Source organism: Erigeron canadensis, chromosome 3, assembly GCF_010389155.1.
Source record: "Erigeron canadensis isolate Cc75 chromosome 3, C_canadensis_v1, whole genome shotgun sequence".
NCBI lineage: Eukaryota > Viridiplantae > Streptophyta > Magnoliopsida > Asterales > Asteraceae > Erigeron > Erigeron canadensis.
The window spans coordinates 18,611,043-18,633,451 of record NC_057763.1 but is presented as its reverse complement, the minus strand read 5'-3'; the positions used below and the strand labels follow the sequence as shown (position 1 = coordinate 18,633,451).

Here is a 22,409-nt window from a genome sequence, read left to right as displayed (position 1 = left end):
GTTAATACACGTAGGGACTCAGGCAAATCTTCCAACGCCTTTTACTAGAAATGCTTACTCAAAATCGTTACCTAGGCCCAAGCCTGGCAACTAAAACATCAAACTTTATATTATCCCAAAAACTTTATTCGCAAAATGTGAGACATGGAGCTCCGTGGGTGGTTGCCTTCGGAACCATGTACTAATATTCCTAAACCTATAGGGACGTAGAATACCAAAAAAAAAACACCCTTTATGGGTCACAAAACGAAGGGGATACCCTTTCTAGAATGAAAACAAAAAACTAGAAACCCTTTAAAACAATATCAAACACTTTAAAGGAATATTATACACAAATGTGTACAAAATTGCTATAGCAAATACCTCATAATAATAATAAATTATAAATAAAGAGGCCAACGAAGAATCGGAAGGCAGCACCCTTCGTAATTGGCCAAACATTGGTCCTATTAAGACCACAACGTTTTATACTATTCATAAACTGAATAAACGGTGCAACCTAGCAAACGTATAAGTATTTATTAGATATTATGCTAACTCTTTGATTTCAGCTTGCATTTGACAGTTGTTTAAATGGCGTAATGACTTAACTACAAAGTTTAGACAAACTTCGTAATGGCTAATTTATGGAGTTGTTCATATGTGAGTAGTGAGGTTTAAAGCAGGCATGATATAAAGGTCCCACCCTCAAATGGACCATTCCACAAAAATCACGTATATACGACCTAACAAAGGTTTGAATTATTTTGTATACGACAAAGAAACTTATATGTTCAATGTCGTAAAACCTATGGCCTGAATAAGGTCAAAAAGCGGTGAACACACCCCATCTCTAACCATCACGAAGGGTCGCTCCCTATCGTATTACCTATCTTACTATGAACGTATCCATTTACCAATAAAAGACATGCTACTAAGGCTCAAATGTATGATAGGGACGCCTACATAACATATAGCCAAATCGTAATTGGAAGAACAAAACTTCCATAACGAAGCATGCACCAACGAAAAGACATGGAAAATACGAAGGTGATCACCTTCGATACCATGTAGACTATAATCAAATGTGAGACATGAAATTAACGAATGGTGGTACCTTCGAGACCGTGCATATACGCTGGATGGACCTTCAAATTTCCAACAAACTTCCACACTACCCTACGAAGGTCATATATGTGCCCCCGATAGGTTCAAGAATTACTGACGAAGCAGTAAAAGGGTAGCTCGGCATGACGATCCCTTCATAATATATCTTCGAAGCCTAAAGAAAGGACTTCTGAATGTATAAAGAATAATTCATCACCCGAAGCCCATAAAAAAACTTGAAAGAGTTAACAAGGATGGTAGCCTACATAAACCACTACCAAAGTCAGAATATAGAAGTCGAGGATTCCTCGGAAACTTTGAAGATACCGCCCATAACAACAAGGAGGATATCTATAGTACCTTCGTAAGATAATTACAAGAAGAGAATAGTCATTCAAAGACATCAGAATCAATCATATATAAAGAACATATCCCGCACAAATAAAATCCTGAGACATCAGAGATGCCTTCTCACATGACGAAGAGCAAAATTCCCTAAGTTTGCAACATCCGCCCTACATCAAAGGACGAAATCATAAGGAGATAACCATGTAGTCTACGAAACAAGGACACAACCACATGACAAGCAAAAGTAATGATACATCCAAGTTTTATGAGGTAGATCGATAAGAAGAAACTCCATTCATGCCACCACGACATACTATGCCTAGCTTTATTCACCGCGCAAGACGCTCACGTCTCCTGCATCAACCTATCCACAAAAAATAAATGGCAGACGGCCTCGAGATAACTCTCGCTCAAAGGGACTATGCCCTACGAAGCAAGCACATTACCTTACTAAGGACACCATGACACCACCGAATCAGAAGCATACCACTTCATACTATAAATATACTCCCAATTTCCTTCGTTACAAGACTCACTGATCTCCGAAAATCAGCGCCCGCTTAAAATTTTCATCAAAACAAAGTGAGATTCGAAGATCAAGGGTCCCTAAAACAAAACAACCGATCTCTAATAAAGACCACTGATGAGCGTCCATTTTGTGATAAAAACCCCTATTGAAAGGCTTCATTTCAATGCTTAAATGAGTTAATATTCTGGAACTATTGGTACTTAATGGAATTGTATGTTTACGCAGGTTCACGGAAGATGCGAGAGAGGGTAAATGACATCAAGTAACTCAAGAAGGAAGCCTATGAAGTTACAAGACACAAGGAAGTGATTCGGGCGCCAAACAAAGAAGTACGAGTACAAACAGCAGCAACCAGCGCCGCTAGCCACTGACCAGCGTTGCTGGCCCAGAAAAGCCTACAGCCAGCGACGCTAGTGATCCCACCAGCGCTGCTGGTCGGCCCTGATCAGAACCCGACTTAAATTACTATTTAAGCCGAATTAACCCTCAAAACCCTAAGAAAGATCCGATTCAGCAGCCCTAGCAGCCAGTAACAACCCTAGATCGATTTCCAGATTTCTAAGAAGGTTTTGGAGCTTCTAACACCTTCTGATATCTTTGGTCTAGATCATATCTTTATATTTACTTTACTTTATCAAACAATGTCTTTCATCTTTTCAGACTTTGTTATTCCTTTAATAAAGCTAGGCTAGTAGGCTGAATACTTGTTTGGATCGATGTGATCATGTAGACGTTTATTGTTTTACTTTGTTTGTTTAGATTCTGTTGGAGTGTGTTTTACTGTTTATCATAGATCCATGTTTATTAGTAATTCATGATATTATAGGTTCTATATCTGCATGTATTAGTTTAATTCTGATGATCGGTCTATAATCACACACTAGGACTAATGCATAAGGATGGAAAACACTAGTCGGTCTATAACTAGATGTAAAAGGTGATTCACTTGTAATCGAGGTATCCAGAACCATAGTAAGTAGGATGAATTGAACATGAAGCTTAACAATGTCAGACGCGATCCAGTGACTTGTAACCGAGCACTATGGTCACTGGAGAGAATTATTATCTGGTCTTGGCTTAAGAGCCGGGTAACTAAAAGATGAACTAGTAACACAAACTTTAAGTCATTAATGTTTAAACAATGAATCTAGCGAGAATTTGTTTATAGGTTAGTGAGAGTCTAGCGACAACACTAGTAATTAGGTAAAGTGAATCTAACGATAATCTGAGCCGTGATTAAGTTTCCAACAGTCTAACAAACAAGTAGAATTGTATTTGGTCGTACCATGAGATCGGAGATGCCAAACAAATATTTTAATTTAATTACTGTTATTTGCTTTTTCAATATTTTACGTTGTGTCTTCTGACGCAGTCTATCCTGGTAATACCGGATAGTTACTGTTAGGTAGTAGTTTATTAGGAGTTAGTGACAAACCCCCAAAACAAACTAGAATTACACATATTGTTAGATTAGGTAATGCAAGTGTCCCTGCGAACGATCCTGTAATTTACCACTAGACTGTACTACACAGACCGGGTTCTCTGCTCATAAGCGTGTTAGTTTTAGGATAACTTACTTGTACAACATTATAAATTTAAAAGCTAGAATCAATAATAAAAACGTACATCAACCACATAGCCTTCGTGAAAGTACCTTACAAAGATCGCTCACTACCTGTTTGACCAAATAACCACACTATGGCTTCGACCTAGGGGGGAGGGTGTTTTTTAGAGAGGCTATTCCCTTACGGTAAAGAGGGTCCGAGAGGCCGCTTTACACCTGAGTATTTTAGGTTTTTTCCTCAAGAGAATAGTCTCTTGGATGTGAATGTATCCCTATATATAGGGTTTAGAAAGCTTTGGAAAGAGGAGTTTGTAAATCTTAGGAAGGAGTTAGGGTAAATCTTTCCTCTTTAAGGATATCTCCTATCTTTTAAGAAGATTTGATATGATCTCTTAGCGAGCCGTTTTCGAGGTATACGGACTTTTATTATTGATAATCATAGAAAGAATATTTGTCCGATCTTTTTGAAATATTTTCTCTCGGAGCTTGGTGTTTGCTACCTTATGAGCTCTGGGGTGATTATTCTGGACGGAGGTTGAGCTCCGTTTTGGGTACATTATCAAGCCCCCAAGTTTAATAAAATAGACAACGGCTGGTTGTTTTGTTAGACTCTTAAAACTTCAAGGGGTAAAAATGAAAATTAAATAGAAAGGGGGATACCTTGTGTTTACCTGTCAGCCTGATCCGATCAAATTCCCCTATTGCTTTATTTGCTCTGCCCTAATTTTCTACAATCTCCAGGTAACCCTTATTTCTCTTGATTCCTTTCTTTAATTAACGCAGAAATGGCAAAAGTAGGTCATAGCAAGCAGTCCTCCGTCGTTACCCCCGAGGGGTTAGGGTGGTTTTGTACCACCTACTTGTCAGATTTTGATAAGGCGGTTCAATTACCGTCCCCTGGCGAAACTGTTGCAGATCCTCCTCAGGGTTTTGTGGGTCTATATGTTGCCCTTGTTACCCGAGGAAATATGAGGTTTCCGCTTTCCCCCTTCTTTTTTGATGTCCTTAGCCATTATAACAGTCTGTTTTCCTTTATGCATCCCAACGGCGTTGCCCGTATTATTGGTTTTGAAATCTTCTATCGTGCGTATGATGGTGAGGCATCTGTAGATTTTTTTTCTGCGTGTTTCGATTTGTATGATGCTGGTGACTGGGTAACGATACAAATGAAGCCTAAGGTCGATGTGTTTCTCCTTGGCAGTACTAACGTGAGAGGGTGGAAAAATGAGTTTATTTTTGTCGAATGCTCTGTGATTCCCAAGGCATATTCATCGTTGGTAGCTGGTGATAAGCCAACTAAATTCAAGGAAGCAGCTCCTGCCGCTGCTCTGGAACTTCCCTTGTATCAGTGACTTATTCAGAATCCAGTCAAATTTGATCGCTTTCCTGATGTTGTTCTGCATCAGGAGGGTATATTGAAGCAGTGACCTGATGGTGTAGATGCCTTAATCGTTGTTGAAGGAACTGGTAATTGATTTTATTGGTTGCGCTCTTTTGTTTTTTTGTCATCGTTGTTGCCTGATATTTGCAAAATTCTTTGGCAAAGGTTACGTTGGCCCAGTTTATGAAGGGTCCTTTGCTAGAATATCAACCCAAGTTGTCCGTGATTTCTGCAAAGTTGTTGTCTAGAGAGCCTGTGGAATGGGAGGTTGTTTATGTTGAAGAGGATGTTCTGACGACTTCAACTCCTTCTAAGAAGAGGAAATCGTCGTCAAACTCGGCTTCCAAAGCATCAAAGAAGACGAAGCCGCAATCTATCTTTGATACAATGCTCTTAGGTGAACTTCAGCCTGAAGAGATAGAACTTAGTGAGTTTTGTCTTGTTATATCCTTTGTCCGTACGGGACATACTTATTGTTGTTATTTTTTCCTTTTGTGCAGATATTCCGAAGCCTAATGTTGTGGAGGATATCTTGCTTCGTTTTGTCCTAGAGGATTGGGTTCGTGAGCTGATGGCGTTGGATGTTGAGAATTTACAGGCTTCTCATAACCAACTTATGTATATGAGTACCTTCGTCAGAACAGTAATGAATGCTCGTCATCGACTATTGACACGGCAGCATGAGGATATGGAGGGGCAGCTAGCTAACTTGAGGGGTCGTCGCCGTGAGGAGGGGTCTTCTGTCTGTGCATCCTGTAATGGGGAGGAGTTTTTCATTCATTGTCTGCAGAATGAGTAGCTTTCCCTGAAGAGGCAGATTGTTGAGAAGAGGGAGCAATGTGGCAATTTTGCCAAGCAACTACAGAGTGCTCGGGAGAAGATGAATCAAATGGGGTCTTATTGCGAGTCCAGTAAGAAGGCTATTGATGAGAGGGATACCCGAATCTCCAAGCTTGAATCTCAACTAGAGGAGGCTCACAAAGGGGTTGCGGAACTGAAGTCTAAGAGGGTTATATCAGAAGTTATTCTCTATGTTTGCACCGAACGGATTAGGAGTTAGGAAGCTGGTGCGTTGCTGGCGGAGGTTGTGAATGCCAACCGTGCCCAAGAGAGGGTATTCGTATTGAGTCAGCTGGCAAGATACGAGCTGATTTCCCTTGCTCCACGTTTTTTTAACTAGACTTCAGAAAGAGCAGCAGCAGCTGAAGATACCCTTGCTTGTGTAGAGTTGCCGTTTGTGAAAGATATTTTTGCCAATGACTCTGCCTCCATTGAAGATCTTCTTCAGTAGAAACCCCGTACTTCCTCTTGATTTGCCGTGGTCGTATTTTTTTTGAACAATTATGTCTTGGTTTGTTATACTCTCTGCACATTGATTTTTTCTTTATTAAAGACTTTTATCGTGGTGCTTGAGTTTTAACCGGGCTTATATCTATATTTTAAATTTTTTGCCATGGTTATGTTGGATTTAATGAGCGTCCTCTTACTCCAACTTAATTATATAGTTTTTAATTACTTGTACGTACTCACAATTATATTGCGAAAGGTTGCGACCCTATTTGCTTAATTTTTATTTTATTAAAGACTTGCTCCAAAGTAATTAATACATATTTTCAAAGCTCTGTCTTTTTTAATGGTAGAACAGGCGGAGGTTGGTTGCGTTCCATGACCTTCCAACTGACTTGTCTTCCATATCGACCAAGTCATAGGCTCCGTTTCCATAGGTTTGATTTACTTTACATGGTCTTCCCACGGCTACGCTTGCCTTTTTCTTCTTCTTTGCTTTGGCTATTGAGCCTAAGCACGTAATCTCCTGGTTTGAAGGTTGATTTTCGCACCCTTTTGTTGTAGTAACTTTCCACTTTTTGCCTGTAGGATGTGGCTCTTATTACTGCTATCTCCCTTCGCTCGTCCAAGATGTCCAAATTTATTCGGAGATTCTCATCGTTGTTCTCCGTTCCTAGGTTAGATACCCTGCAGGTGGAGACTTGGAGCTCCGTTGGCAAGACTGTCTCAGATCCATACACCAAACTGAAGGGGGTTTCATTTGTTCCCCTCTTGGGTGTGGTTCTAAGTCCCCAAAGTACCAGAGGTATTTCATCTACCCATCCTTTCCGGGTGGATCCTAACCTTTTTTCAGTTTCTTTAACCAAATCTTGATTTGTTACTTCTACCATTCCGTTACCTTGAGGGTGCTATTCAGATGTGAAGTTCTGTTGGATTTTTAGCCAACTGCAGAAATCTGGGAAAGTGCCTTCTGAGAATTGCTTCTCGTTGTCGGAGATGATTGTATGTGGTACACCGAACCGACATATGATATGTTCGAAGACGAACTTTTCTATGTGTTTCCCTGTTATTTCTGTCAGCGGCTTTGCTTCTACCCATTTGGTGAAATAATCAATTGCAACGACCAGGAATTTGTGCCCCGAGGCTGCTAATGGTAGAGGTCCAACTATGTCTATCCCCCATTATGCAAATGGCCAGGCGGAGATGACGGAGGCCATATCTTGCTTCGGCATTCTGCTAACTTTTGCGTGTAGTTGACAATTTACGCATACCTGTAGCGTTGCCGATGCGTCTGGATGCATGGTTGGCCAATAATAGCCGAGCCTTAGTATTTTTGCTACTATTGACCTTGGGCCATCATGATGCCCACATACTCCTCCGTGAGTGTCCGTGATGATCAAGTTAGCTTCATTCGGACCTACGCATCTTAGCCAAGGGGTCAGAAAGGTCTTTTTATACAAAATTCCATCCAAAATTTTAGCCACGCATCTTTAGTTCTTATTTTCCTGGCTTCGTTTTTATCCTCCGAAAGGAGCTCGCTTATCAAGTACTCCCTTATAGGCTTCATCCAATTGTGGGGGTCTTCCGTAATTGCGGTTAGTACCTCCTTTTCGTTTATTGACCTGTCTTTGAGTACCTTGATTAGGACGTCATTGGTCAGGTGTGAAAATGTGAGGGATGCCAGCTTGTAGTGCATCTGCCTTTTGGTTAAGGTTCCTTCTTATATGCTTTATTTCAAATGATCCGAAGCAGTTTACCAACTCATGGACTTTCTCCAGGTATTTTTTAATTGTCGGTTGCTTTGCTTCGAATTCTCCTTGGACTTGCTTTGCTACCAATTGTGAGTCCACGTATACATGGATGCGACATACCTTCATTTCTTTTGCTATAGGAAGCCCTGCTAGTAGTGCTTCGTATTCTGCTTCTTTGTTCGTCGTTTCGAATTCGAGCCTTAATGCATACGTGTATTCTTTCTTATCAAGTCCTATCAACATTAGTCCTGCCCCGGAGCCACTTTTACTTGAGGCTCCGTCTGTGTATAGTTGCCATTCGTTGCTATGGTTTTCTTCAGTAATGGTCAACGTGCTTGAGTGGCTTGTGGCTCCAGTTTCTTTGTTGTGTTGGGTTTCCGCGATAAAGTCTGCCAACACCTGTTCTTTTATCGAACTTTGGGCACAAAACTCAATATCATGTTCCCCCAGTTCAATGGCCATTTGGCCATTCTTCCTGATTTTTCTGGTTTGAGCAACACTTGTTTAATCGGCTCGTCCGTCAAGATGACGACGTTCTGAGCTTGAAAGTATCTTCGTAGTCTCCTGGCGATGTGGACTAATGCCAAGACCAACTTTTCAAGCTCCGGATATCGTGCCTCTGCTCCCTGTAATATTCCGCTGACAAAGTATATTAGGATCTGCTTCCTATCCCTTTCTGCCAATAGCACGGAGCTCACACATTCCACGGGCGACGCTATATATACGTATAGGGTCTTTCCTGCTACTGGAGATGTTAGGGTTGGTAGCTCTACAATATATTTCTTCATTTGCTCGAAGGCTTCATGGCTTTGACAGTCCATTTGAAGGTTTTCTTGTCGATGCATCCTTTGAGTGTTTTGAAAAATGGGAGCTGTTTTTCAGCTCCTCTAGATAAGAATCTACTCAGCTCAGCCAATTTTCCATTCAGGATTTGTACTTCTTTTATGGAGGTTGGCGGGAGCAATTGTGAAAGCTTGCTTACTATTGACGGGTTAGCTTGTATTCCTTTCTTCGTTATGTAATAACCCAGGAATTTTCCTTCTTCTACCCCGAATGAGCATTTCTTTGGGTTAAGCTTCATGTTGATGCTTTTTAACGTATTGAAGGTTTCCTGTATGTCTGTCAGCAACTCTTCTTCGCTTTTGCTTTTAATAACCATATCGTTTACATATGCTTCTAGATTCCTGCCTAATTGGTGCTGGAAAACTTTGTCGACCAATCGTTGGTAAGTAGCTCCTGCGTTTTTTAGGCCAAACGACATTTTTGTGTAACAATATATTCCTTTACTGGTGTAGAACGAGGTTTTCCCTTCGTCATCTTTGGCCATTTGTATCTGGTGGTATCCTTTATAAGCGTCCAGAAAGCATTTTAGCCTGAAGTCTGCTACGTACTCGACTTTCCAGTCAATTTCTGGCAGGGGTAGCAGTCTTTTGGCGTTGCTTTATTTATGTTTGTGAAATCCACGCACATTCGCCACCCTCCATCGCTTTTCTTTACCATAACTGGATTGGCTACTCACGTCGGGTACACTGGTTCTTTTATTATCCCAGCTTTCAAGAGCTCGTCTACTTCTTTCAACGCAGCTTGGTCTCTTTCTGCTGACACAGACCTTTTCTTTTGGTGAACAGGGGTCAGGTGCTTGTGATCGTTTAGCCTGTGCTCCGTTATGAACTCCTCGCCTCGTACCGATATTTTCCGCGGGATTCCCGTCATATCGGAGTATTCCCATGCGAAGACGTCCATGTTATCTTCTAACAACTCCTGAAGCTTTGACTTGAACTCTGATGGTAGTTGTTTCCCTATTAGGATCAATTTCTCCAGGAATGCTGGGTTTATCGCGATTCCTTCTTCTTTGTTTTGTTCTGTTACTGCTGGGATTGTGACCTTTGTCTCTTCTCTGGCTCGTTTTATGCCATGGACATGTCTCCCTGTGTCGCAGAGGGACTCTATCGTCCCTACTCCCTCTAGGATCAGAAATTTAACCATCGAGTGGATTGTTGACGCAACGATTCCCAACTTCCTCATGGCAGGTCTGCCTAACAACATGTTATAGGGGGAGGACGACCTTACTATGACAAAGTCTAGGTCCTCCATTCTAACTGTAGGGGACTGGCCGATCTGAACGGATAGATGAATTTCCCAGCTGGCTAGGTCCGCTCCCTGCGAATCCGATCAAGGGAGTTTTAGCAGAGTTCATTAAGCTTTGTACTTGGTCAGGGAACTACAGAAAGCAATGTCATAGAGGACATCGCATTCACTCCCCCCCCCTCTTGCGTTTATATATACCCTGTGTACCTGGATATTGCAGACGGTGACCTGTATTACTAGCGGGTCTTGTTGAAACATGTCGGACCATTTAAATCACGATCTAAACAACTACAAACGTGCGGAATCCGATTGTAATTGTCTTTGAGGATTCTAAATAAACATGAACACATAAACACGAATTGATAAAGAATAAGAGATAAGAACAGATGTAAAACTCGTGAATATCATTAATCATAAGATTACAATCACCAAATGAGTATACATCTGACTGGCACGGGGTATAGATCTCTACCCCGTGCACTATGGACGATTTCTATCTAGACTAAAAACCTCAAATGTACATTGTAACCTAATTCTAGTATATATAGGTTGTAGAAACAGGCTGGGCTTCCTACAAATTCGTGGGCTTGGCTAATCTTCACACGAACTTGTTGCCTCGTGATGACGTCTTCACGACCTTGATGATGCCTTCTCGTCATCATAATCAGCCTTAGAATTGTATTGCAGCGGACAATAAAAGGTGCTCAGAAATTGCACCTACAGTTCCTTTGAAAATTCGTCGGCTTCCTTAGAATCGAAGATTATGTCTTCAATAACGGCGTTATCCCCTACGTCCTTCCTTTTAGTTCCTGTTTCAGGGAATTCAGGGCGGTCTGTGGCTACTGCTACGAACTTCCCCTATTCCACGGTTGAGGTCAGACATAAAAAATATTGATCAGTGGTGGGCTCGGTTCTGTAGTGGGTCTTACAGATGGTGCCAATTTATTTGACTAAATAACTGCACTATGGCTCCAACCTAGGGGGTGAGGGTGTTTTTCAGAGAGGCGATTCCTTTACGGTAAAGAGGGTCTGAGAGGCCGCTTTACGCATGAGTATTTAGGGTTTTTTCCTCAGAAGATGAGTCTCTTAGACGTAAATGCATCCCTATATATAGGGTTTTGAAAGCTTGGGAAAGAGGAAAGGGAGTTAGGGTAAATCTTTTCCTCTTTAAGGATATCTCCTATCTTGTAAGAAGATTTGTGATGATCTCTTAGCGAGCCGTGTTCGAGGTATACGGACTTTAATTATGGATAATCATAAAAAGAATATTCGTTCGATCTTCTTGAAATATTTTCTCTCGGAGCAGGGTGTTTGCTACCTTATGAGCTCCGGGATGATTATTCTGGACGGAGGTTGAGCTCCGTTTTGGGCATATAGATAAGTAACTTTACCTGCACGAAGGTGCCTCTGCTTCTACTTCGGATACGGAGTTAGAGCTCCGTATAGGGTACATCATCACTACCTAATCTTATTTGACAAAAGTTACCACTCACAAATCACTTTTTCACAAAGAAAGAAAAGTTACCTGAGCAAGTAGCGATCAATAATGGCGAAAAATATTCAAAGGTATAATAATGCGAACAACGAAGCCTCATCCCAACCGTTTGATCAACAATTACCACTTGTCACTCAAATGAAAATATGTAGAAAAGTCAACATTGGATGAGCCTAAAGATCTATCAAAATTAAGCATCTCTAATCCTCCGAGCAAAACTTTTAGCAAAGCTTATTCGGACAAAATTGTATGAAGATCGGAGCGTTAGAATACGAAGAAGTATAGTCTAAAAACACAGCCTTGGCAGTCTCTAATATTAGACTGGGGGCTTGACAATGTACCCATCTGAACCATGATACGAAGACCACCTAGCACGAAGCTCGAAGATATTAATAATAATTAAATAGCTAAAGATAGCTACAAATCCCTTCCTAAAATATAGTAAATCATATCCAACTATAAAAGGATAATGATGGCAAGCAAATCGGTTAAACATGACAATGATATCCGAAATCCTAATTAGGGTTAAAACCCTAACTTCCTCCCCAAGATTACCCTCTCCTATATAAGGAGGGGAAACCCCATTCATTCGGTATGATTACAAATCAACCGAATACACATACAATACATATGATCATGTATCAACCAAAACCTAACTAAAGTCAATCAAGCATCGACGCCTACATAACAACCTTAGTTGGCGTAAAGGAACACCGTTCTTACCTCCGGGGAATCGCCAACAAAACCTAGAACCCTTTAGGGTTCATCTCTTACCCCAAGTTTAAATACTCATAGTTGGCGTAAAGGGATACGGTTCCTACCTTTGGGGAATCACCAACAAACTCTTAAACCTCAACCATCTCTCCATGGACGAAGCCCCTCGCCGGTGTTATCATCAACTATGCGATTTGGTGCACAATCAATGCACTTAGAGCAATTTCTTGTACAATTACATGTCGCGTTTGCTGTGAACGCCATTATTATATATAATAATCCAAGTTATGAAAACGGATGACGATCCTCTAAAGTTATTAATTACTTTATTGGTAAAGTTGGTGATTCAAACCCTTCAATTAAAATCAAAGGTCAAGATTCAAATATGATCTTTGAATCCTGACCTTTGATTTCAATCCAAAGTCAAGATGCTTCCAACTTTACTAGTAAAGTTGAAAGGAACTTTAAAGAATCCTTATCCTATGAAAACTACAGTATTTTTTTTCTTTTTACTTAGCTACCACAAAACTTTAGGAATTTTTTGTTGTCCCACAACTTTAGTTTTGTTCACATTTGGCCTTATATTTACTTTTTATATTTTCGTTTTCTTAACTTTTGCCACGAAATTCTGATTCTCAAAACTTTTAAACTTTGTCACATAGCTTTTATTCTTTTACTTCTTGCACGAGATTGTTGTTTTATTTACGTTTTAAACTTTCATTTTTTTTAACTTTTGCCACGAAAGTTTCATTCTTTTTACTTTTTATCACATAATTTTACTAAAGTTTTCACCCTTATACTTTTTGCCACATCACTTTCATTTCTTCTACTTTTCGCACGAAAGTGTTGTTTTATTTACCTTTTATACTATTATTTTTCTAACTTTTGCCACGAATTTACATTTGCTTACTTTTAACCACATAATTTTTGTTCTTTTTATCTTTTGTCAACAATTTCTACCACATAACTTTCGATTTTTTAAATTTTGTCACGAAAGCTTCATTTTATTTTGTTTGCGCCACATAAGTTACAATTCTTTATACTTTGTCTTTTCTAACCTTTGACACGAATGTTTCATTTTCTTTACTTTTTACCAAAAAACTTTTAGAGCTCTAACTTTTGTCAACGAAGTTTCATTTTCTTACCTTTTATCATATAGTTTTAAGTATTCCAAGTTGGGTTACCAAAGTTTCATTTTTTTTACTTTTTACCATATAATTTTGAGTTTCACGACACAACTTTCAATTTTGTAGCTTTTATCACGAATGTTTCATTTTTCTTACTTTTCACCATATAACTTTTAGATTTTTTTTACCTTTGTCAACAAAGTTTCATATTTTTTACATTTAAACACATAACTTAAATTTTTCAACTTCAATCACCAAAGTTTCATTTTTTTTCCTTTTTACCATATAACTTTTCTCTTTTTAACATTTGTCACGCAAGTTTCAATTCATTTTATAAAACCTTTGCAACATGTGTAAATGTTACATAATAAACAATATAACTCATATGCCTAAAAATCAATCAAAACTTTAAGAATTTGACATGTAGATTCCACTAATTCTTTTTTCAAATCTTGCCCCCTGATTTTTTCACATGTCATTATCTTACTATTAGGCCTATCTTTATGACCACCAATTAAGTTGATTTATCATTATCCGGAATAAATATGCCCAAAAATAAAATAATAGAAATGAAAATCTTGACCCGGCAGGGTTGTAACCCGAATAGTCTCTTCCCGCTATTTTCACCTAATTTCCCTCTGCTCTTCTTCCCCATTTCTTTCACTTCCCACCAATTCTCTCCTCTGTGTAAAGGTAGGAAAATGATAACGACTAAGAAATCAACGGACTATGAACGGAAACGAGTCAAAAACATCAAATGCAACGAGGAATTGCTAGCTTCTCTCACCATCAAATCCAAACCTTCCGATCTCAATGCCTCCGTAAGCTACCATATAATGTTTATACGTTATTTTTGCTCAATCATTTTAATTATTATTACTTTTTTTATTGAGTTTTGTAATCTTATTTTCAATTATGGTTAAAATGATTAAGCTAATCAAATATATCATAATCAAAGCTAGTCAAAGTCAAATTGATTAAATGGACATTTGCATTAATTGTACCCAAACTTTCTTAATGAATCTATGTGTTAATTTTAATAGGGTAGATACTAAATCATACAAACTTAGTTCAAACTTCAAAGAAAAAAGTGAGATCCGAAACCCCAAACGTAATTCGTAGATCTTTAAGAACCCAAGGAAGATCACCTGATTCGGCACGTTTAAAAGATGATTTTACTGAACCACCTAACAAATTACCAAACCTAAAAACACATGTTATCCCTAACAAGTCTCCACAAGATTTGACTCCATATATTAATTAATAATATAGAGTTACCGTGTCATTTCGTGTGACCCCGTAGGCTTTAATCATTTCCGGACATACATTTATTTTACGTGATCATATACTAACAGGGCTAACCTTTTGTATTCAGCTTATATATTGTTACTGTTTTTAGTGCTTAACGCATATACATGATTACATATTACTTGATATAGATAATTACAAGCTGTTACGATTGTCAAGTTCGATCCTCATCCCATGTAAAGGTTGGAGGGTCTAGTCTACCATTTAGGTAGGAACTGGAAGCAGCCTCTCTACTTGGGTAGAGGTAAGGTCTGCCTACATCTTAACCTCCCCCCGTACACCGTCGAGGTATTGAGGCTCAAAACCCGCGGAAGGCGGCACTAAGGAGTTACTTAGTTACTTACTTACTTACTTTTTTTTGTTATGATTGTCAAGTTCGCTCATTAGATATTGAAAAGGAGATGTTTGATCTGGCATACTCCACTGAACATGCAATATACTCTGTCTCAAAGACTTGATGATGTTAACTCCTTGTATCTCGGTGAAGGTCATGGAGTAGTTCGTAGTTGGGATGAGAGGTCCGGGAAGACATCATTTTCATGGGAGTTGCATGAGGCTAGGATTAATACAATAGATTTTAATTCAGAAAATGTTAATATGATGGCTACCTGTTCAACAGATAGAACTGTTTGCGTTTGGGATTTGAGAAAACTTGGTAAGAGCAAGCCTAACTCTCTTAAGATGCTGACTTTAGACAGGGCTGTACAGTCTGCCTATTTCTCTCCTTCAGGAAGCCATCTTGCTGTAACAAGGTACAACACCTGCCTTTTGGAGTTTATATGGATGTATTGGTAATTAACCATGCGAATGCTTGTATTTCTTTATCCGTAGTAAGTTGCAAGAAAGTGGTGCATATTTCCCAATAAACATACTAGACCATCTGTCAAGGTGGTTACGTTTTAGTGGACATGTACGTGGCAATTTTAACGTATATATATGCAATCGGATTTTTGATGAGAAGAAAAAATCTAACCAGAGAGCAAAGGTATCAAGCTTTGCCTTAATTAGGTTTGTTTCTAATTTTTTATGCTTACATGCTATCGCCTCATTGATTGATCAAAAAGATTAATAGCTTATTAGGTAAGGTTTTTATATATAAATTTTCGTAACACATTGTTTGATCTATAAAGGTAGAAAATAGACGACCCCTTTTGATCCGAACCGAATTTGACCCTATACCAGACCTGTAGCTGATGCCAAACAGCATAGCTTGATGGCAGTGCTATTGAATGTGTATCTTGATGTTTCAGGAAAATGTAAGGCCTATTGCCAGCATTGATTTGCTAAATCGTAATGACATGGGGGATTTCCTTCTCATGGTCCCCCACATGGCATCGACATTGAGGGAAACATAGAAATGTTTGTCATCCAAATAAATATCTTAATTTTCTAGTTAGGATCTTACTACTGATACATTATTGACATAACTGATTTTGTGAAAGGAGTTTTGAGCGGCCAACTGGAATTAAAGTTGAAATCAGGACTTATTTTCATGACACTGAGCAGAAAGATATGTCATTTATGATATGGTCGACGCTCAACTTATTTCATTGCTTTAAATTGTTTTTTTGTTCTCTGATGATGAAATCATGATAAATCCTAACAATCTGTCAGGCACATGGCCTTTTTACTTCAGGTAAGCTTCTTTTATTGAAGCTCACATTTTAATACGCTCGGACCTTATAGTACATAAAGAGTTCAGAGCATTCTTCTCACAGTATTATATTGGAGTTCATAAGAAGAGATTAAGTTATTAGCATTGTCCAACTTTATAACCTTAAAGTGTTAGCAAGTATAGCTATGTATTGTATTAAGTTTATTTTTGTAATCTCTGAATGTATTCTTTTAGTAGTAAATATGGTTTTTCTTTCCTGTTTAAGCTTTATAAGAAATTGGTTTTTTTGTTCCATCATCTAATTTCTTTTTCTGTTTTCAATGTAGATGTGTATGGGGGTATTTGTGGGAAACACAATAAGATGAGTTGATGTTATTTCCGCACGAGAGGAGACTTGTTACTACTCTTGATAGCCCTCACATGACTGCAGTCTCATGTTATTTTGATGCTCATCCGTTGAAGCCAGGGATGCTTACAGTGGCAACACGTGGAAGCCGGGTTCATATCTGGAGCACATAGCCGGTAAACTGACCTGTAATGGCTTGTTTTCTGTAGTGACTTGAGCAACCTATGACATACACTCCGTTTGACTTTTTGTAACATATTATTTTTGGTGATCTTTCATCCCTTGAAGCCTGGAATGCTTGATGGGGCGACAAATGGAGGTCAGGTTATATTTGGTGCTCATATCGCTAAACTGACATATAGTGGCTTGTTTTCTGTAATGACTTGATCAACGCTTTAACATACCGTCATTTTGAATTTTTACAGCCTACTTTCTTAAATATCTCGGACATCGTTTGGTTACAGGCGTTACATATATTTAGGCTATATATGTTTGTATTAGTTTCTATCAAGAGCTTCCTCCACAAGTGCTACTTTTGTATCTAATTGTCCAATGTATGCATGGTTGTTCTGTGAATGTGATTATTGAATATTGCCAGAAAGTAAATTGTTTGGTCAGTAAAAATTAGTTTTTTTTGTTTTCATATTTATGTCGTGAGGGAAATGATTGTGATATTTGCAATGAAGTCGGAGCAATGATTTTAACTTTTAAAGCCAATTTGCATCACATTCCAAATAGCACAAATATTAATTAATACTCCGTAGCATTTGTCCAACAACAACAACAGCAAAAAAACAAAAAGAGAGTATTTTAATTATAGTGATTTGTAGTTACTAAGTTATATATTAGTCGCAGCATCTTTGTGCTACTAAAAGGGACATGGAATTTTCTTTTCATATTTAAGCAAAAGGTTTATTTACCACAACTCAAGAGATTGGAGTTTCATTCCCATAAAAATGTCGTTACCGGGTACATGGAAACAGATTATGGTGATTCAAAAAGACTTTGCACGACATGGCATTATACTGGACAACTTGTTTTTAGGACGGCCAGGATTCCAAAGCTCTATTAAATTTTGGTTAGACATTTGGGCAAATAACACACCGTTGTGTTACATGTGTCCTTCTTTCTTCCGGTTGGAGATTCAAAAGGCTTGTTGTATAGATGACCGAATTATCTCAGAGGTTGGAGTCACTCGTTTCAATTTCCATTGGATGAGATACCCTACTGGGTCAGATGCTCTTAAGGTCACAAAACTCATAGACATGATCGGGTCTATTGTGCTGTCTCAAAACAGGGATAGATGGCAGTGGAGCTTGGACCCTATCCTTGGTTTCTCAATTCGTTCATTGAAAAAGCTACTTGCCCCAAATCCATATAACGATGGTGATTGCTATTTATGGAATAATTGGCTGCCTTCAAAGGTGAATATGTTCGGTTGGAGACTATGGCTGAACAGACTCCCCTCAAAGATGGAACTTGCAAAGAGGGGGATTATTGCAAGTAACCTTGGTTGTGGTTTTTGCAATTCTGAGCTTGAAGACAGTGAGCACTTATTCGGCTACTGCCCGATGGCTCTTATAATCTGGAAGGAAATTGCAAATTGGTGTCGACTCTCTTCTTTTTATCCTGCTTGAATAAAAGACCTGTTGGGCCTCCATTTACAGTTGCGTGGCTCTGCCAACTGGAGGAAAGGGGTGAATGCTATCATTATGGTGTGCTTATGGAAAGCCCGGAACAACATAGTCTTTAATAGAAGGCGTATGAGTTCTGACCTCATCATCAAGGAGATCAAAAATATTGGATTCCGTTGGCTAAAGGCGAGACACACACAAAAAGATCCAATAGGGAGAGTTGACCAAATTCAATTTTTTGGATAAACTTTGGTGACCAGCTTGTTTATGTAAACTTCGGTATAACTTTGATATGTTTTATTTACTTGGATGTACTTGTTTACATGTCATAACGTTTTGTTGGACATGTTATTTATAATGAAAATTTGTTGGCCATTAAAAAAAACAAAAGGTTTATTTGGTAAGATAACTTTGAGCCCGTGTGTCACTTTCCAAGTGGGGGACCAGCCCGTGTATGCATGTTTGTAACTGTGTTGGAAATTATAATTCGTTTAAGACTTGGGATACAAAGTGTAAATGACATAAAAGGAAACGACACATCTGTTGATAAAAGGGGCCGACAGTTTTTGGGCCTCACACAACAAACAGAGACGACTATCCAAAGAGACGCGATGGTTGATGAAGAATTTCACTGGTTAGAGATTAACCGCCAAGTATAACTAATATAAATAGGATAGCTTCGTTTTAGTTTCGTTATCCAATTCTGTAACATAAACGTACAGTGATTGTGTATTTGTTATATATCAATAAAGAGTGATTCTTTATACATCATATTCTTCGTGTCGATTACATACCTGGGCAACATTGGTATCAGAGCGAGGGTTGGATTCCACTCGAAGAATTGTTGCAGATTGGACCGAAAAGGATCAGTGAGTGATCGGGATTTTTCCGTTCGAGAAGAACCGAAAACAGAGTCAAAGTTCTGGGAAGGAAATCGTTCAAGAGGGTTGGTTGTTTGTGAAAAACACTGACCATAAATTCGAAACAGAAGAAGATCGAGTGATTCGATTTCAAAGAACAATAAAAAACTGGGAGGATTTGCTGTTGATGTTGTGGTGAAATCAAGAACAGGGGCAGCGGTTTTTCTTTTTCAAAGAGGAAGACCAGGAACAAATATTACTGTGGATTGATTGATTGTGATAATCAAGTGACGATAAAACAAAGATCGAGAGGTTCCTACTGCTGTGTTTAATTCGATTTGGGAAGAAATCAGAAAGAACATAACGCATGAACGGAGATTGCTCATGGAGAAGACAAAACAATAATATATTATTGTTTTGGTGGTGTTGTGAATACGAAAAAGAAAAAAAAACGATCAATTTGTGATAAATTGATTAAACTAAAGGGAACACCAAATCTGTTGGTATGTGCAAGAGGGAAAACTTTTGTTGCATACTAATTTTTGTGAAGAAAACAATAATCGAGAAGATCAAGAAAAAAAGGGGTCTACAACAACAATTGTGATTTTTCAGAAATTCGTGTGATACGAAATGACCCGTTACAGATACAAAGTTAAAGGACGTGTTGTGAGAAGCAACCGCGGATAGGACTTTAACGTGTGAGACGTTATGGGAATGACCGAATGATCATGTGACGTGATCAAACCGCAAAGGTGTATTCAAAGGGAAAAGAAGATTGGTGTGAACCCAAACAATCAAGAGGTTCGTGTGATATGAACCAAGAATACAAGATCGTGTGACGCGATCAAGACAAAGCAGTGTGATGCGGACTAGTAACGTGTTAGGGGTACAACCAAGGATTCAGAGAATGGATCAAGACTAGGCCGTGTGAAGCGGAGAAGTAATCTGTGAAGGGTGGATTGACAAGGTTCATTGATTGGATCAAGCCAAAGCAAAAACCGTGTGATACGGGAGATAACCTGTGTAGAGAATAGATAGTTCAGTGATTGAATTATAAGGAAATACGTGTGATGTGGTTTCAATCCGTGATGGATCAAGTTCTGTGAAAGAATTAAAGGTTGTGTGAAATAACCAAGCAGTGCCGGCTTAAGCATTTTAGAGGCCTTAAACGAGATCAATTTTGGAGGCCCGGTTTCTTAGCATACAAACTATTTTAAACGGAAAAAAAAAGGTACTCGCTGCTGGCTGGACTACTGCAACTAGGTTGCTGGGCTGCTGGACTGCTGAAGGCTTGCTAGGTGTTGTTCTGTTGATGCTGCTTTCCTACAGTCTTGCTAGTAATTGTATAGCAAATTTGTTATTTCATCTTAAGAGGAACAAATCAAGATTAACTTAGGTTCTACATCCAAATCTAAAGCTAAATTTACTAACTGAATTAATAGCAAACAAAACATTATACCAAATAACCAATCCTAAAAGAAATTCAAAGTTCTCAAATTCATTCTCTACTAAGCCTTTAGCATTACTTAGAATTAAATCCCCTCTTTTTAATCGCTAGTTTTAAGCATAAGAAGTTGAGACAATCGGTGTATAATCTTTGGAGAATGGAAACAATAAAACAATAGGGAATAAACTTACCTATTGTTGTCATTATAATTAAGAGTCTTGAACGTTGTCATTATAATTGCGGGAGCAGGCTTTTCAATATCCAAGAAGATAGAGATTTCGACAAGAAGTTGCGTTTGGACTTCATGGGTATCCTTTTTTTGAGGCGATTGTTTTCTTTTTTTCTTTTTTTTTTACTCACTGGCCGCTGCTTCTGATTTTATTTTATTTTTTTGTTTGAAAATTAGCTGCTTATATTTTAAGGATATATAAAAGCTCTTACAAAAATTGGGGCCTTTGAATTTTGGAGGCCTAAAGCCCATACTTGACCCTCTATAATTAGGCCAGCTGTGTAACCAATTTTACCGTGAATGATAGTTCGTGAGGAACAAGATTAGTGACTGATCAAAATACATAAGGTGTGATGCCAAGTGCAAAGAAACTACAAAGCAAGTTTGTGTGAAGTAGACTCATTGGAAGCAAGTTTGTGTGAAGTAGACTCATTGGAAGCAAGTTTGTGTAAAGCAAATTTGCGTGAAGAAAAGTTCATGAGGAACAAAGGATGGTGTGACGTCATCAAATATTTATTGAAGACAAAGATCCCACTACAAGTCGAGAAGATTTGGGTCAAGCAAGAGAATGACATGATGCCAAAGACAGATGGATATCTGACGATTAGAAGAGCAGGTCTTAAACAATTAGGGAGGAGAATGTTGGAAATTATAATTCGTTTAAGACTTGAGGGATACAAAGTGTAAATGACATAAAAGGAAACGACAACTCTGTTGAACAAAGGGGCCGACAATTTTTGGGCCTCACACAACAAACAGAGACGACTATCCAAAGAGACGCGATGGTTGATGAAGAATTTCACTGGTTAAAGATTAACCGCCAAGTATAACTAATATTAGCTTCGTTTTAGTTTCGTCATCCAATTCTGTAACATAAACGGACAGTGATTGTATGTTTGTTATATATCAATAAAGAGTGATTCTTTATACATAATATTCTTCGTGTCGATTACATACCTCGGCAACAAACTGTTCAAGTTTTGTATTGTACAACCCTCCTACATGCACTATTTGCCGATTTCTCTCACCATCGGCTTATCTATGCCGAATTTACTTGCCAATGTCACATGTTAAAGGTGCCAAAAGCAAGAAATTGGTGTTTTGAAATGCCAATTTTTGGTACAGCATGTTAATGTCGTCCACCTTTCACTCTAAACCGGAAAAAAACTAGACTCGAAGATTACAAAAGTTGATAATTTTATAACCGGTATATCTTATATATACTGGAATAATCAACTACAAAAAAGGCTAAATATGTTGTTAAATGTTAATCGCCAAAAGGGAAATACAATTCTTAAAGATCTTTGGAACATATGAGCATGATGATTTTGATGTTTGCTAGATTCGTCTTATCATAAAGTGATCGATTTTACGACCCATTTGATTTAGTGATTACACATTTTTTTTATTACTTGTTGCGCACCAGACAAGAGAACCTTGTTGATGAAGTTTTGTCCAAAACCAGCCATTGTATTGCTTGCAAAATGCAGTAAAACTTTATGTTTATGCAAAATCAATCTTAAAGATTAGGCCAGTGACCAAAGTTCACCAACCATCATTAAGCAATCTCTATCAAACATCTGTTGTTAAAAAGTGACAG

The 22,409-nt window shown here is 38.5% G+C and overlaps 1 protein-coding gene and 1 long non-coding RNA gene across 2 annotated transcripts; one reads left to right on the top strand and one right to left on the bottom strand.

Moving 5' to 3' along the window:
- Positions 1-6,644: 6,644 nt before the first annotated feature.
- On the bottom strand, positions 6,645-7,085 carry LOC122591624. The gene has a single exon (XM_043763882.1). It carries the CDS (start codon positions 7,083-7,085, stop codon positions 6,645-6,647), a length of 441 nt encoding a protein of 146 aa, XP_043619817.1.
- A 9,511-nt stretch (positions 7,086-16,596) lies between these two features.
- On the top strand, positions 16,597-17,157 carry LOC122594509. Its single transcript, XR_006323022.1, has 3 exons — positions 16,597-16,815; positions 16,928-16,958; positions 17,065-17,157. It is a non-coding gene; the product is annotated as an uncharacterized LOC122594509 (long non-coding RNA).
- Positions 17,158-22,409: the final 5,252 nt, after the last annotated feature.

Coding starts and splice junctions, on each gene's coding strand:
- LOC122591624 (XM_043763882.1), bottom strand. CDS start 7,085: ATGGTAGAAGTAACAAATCAAGATTTGGTTAAAGAAACTGAAAAAAGG.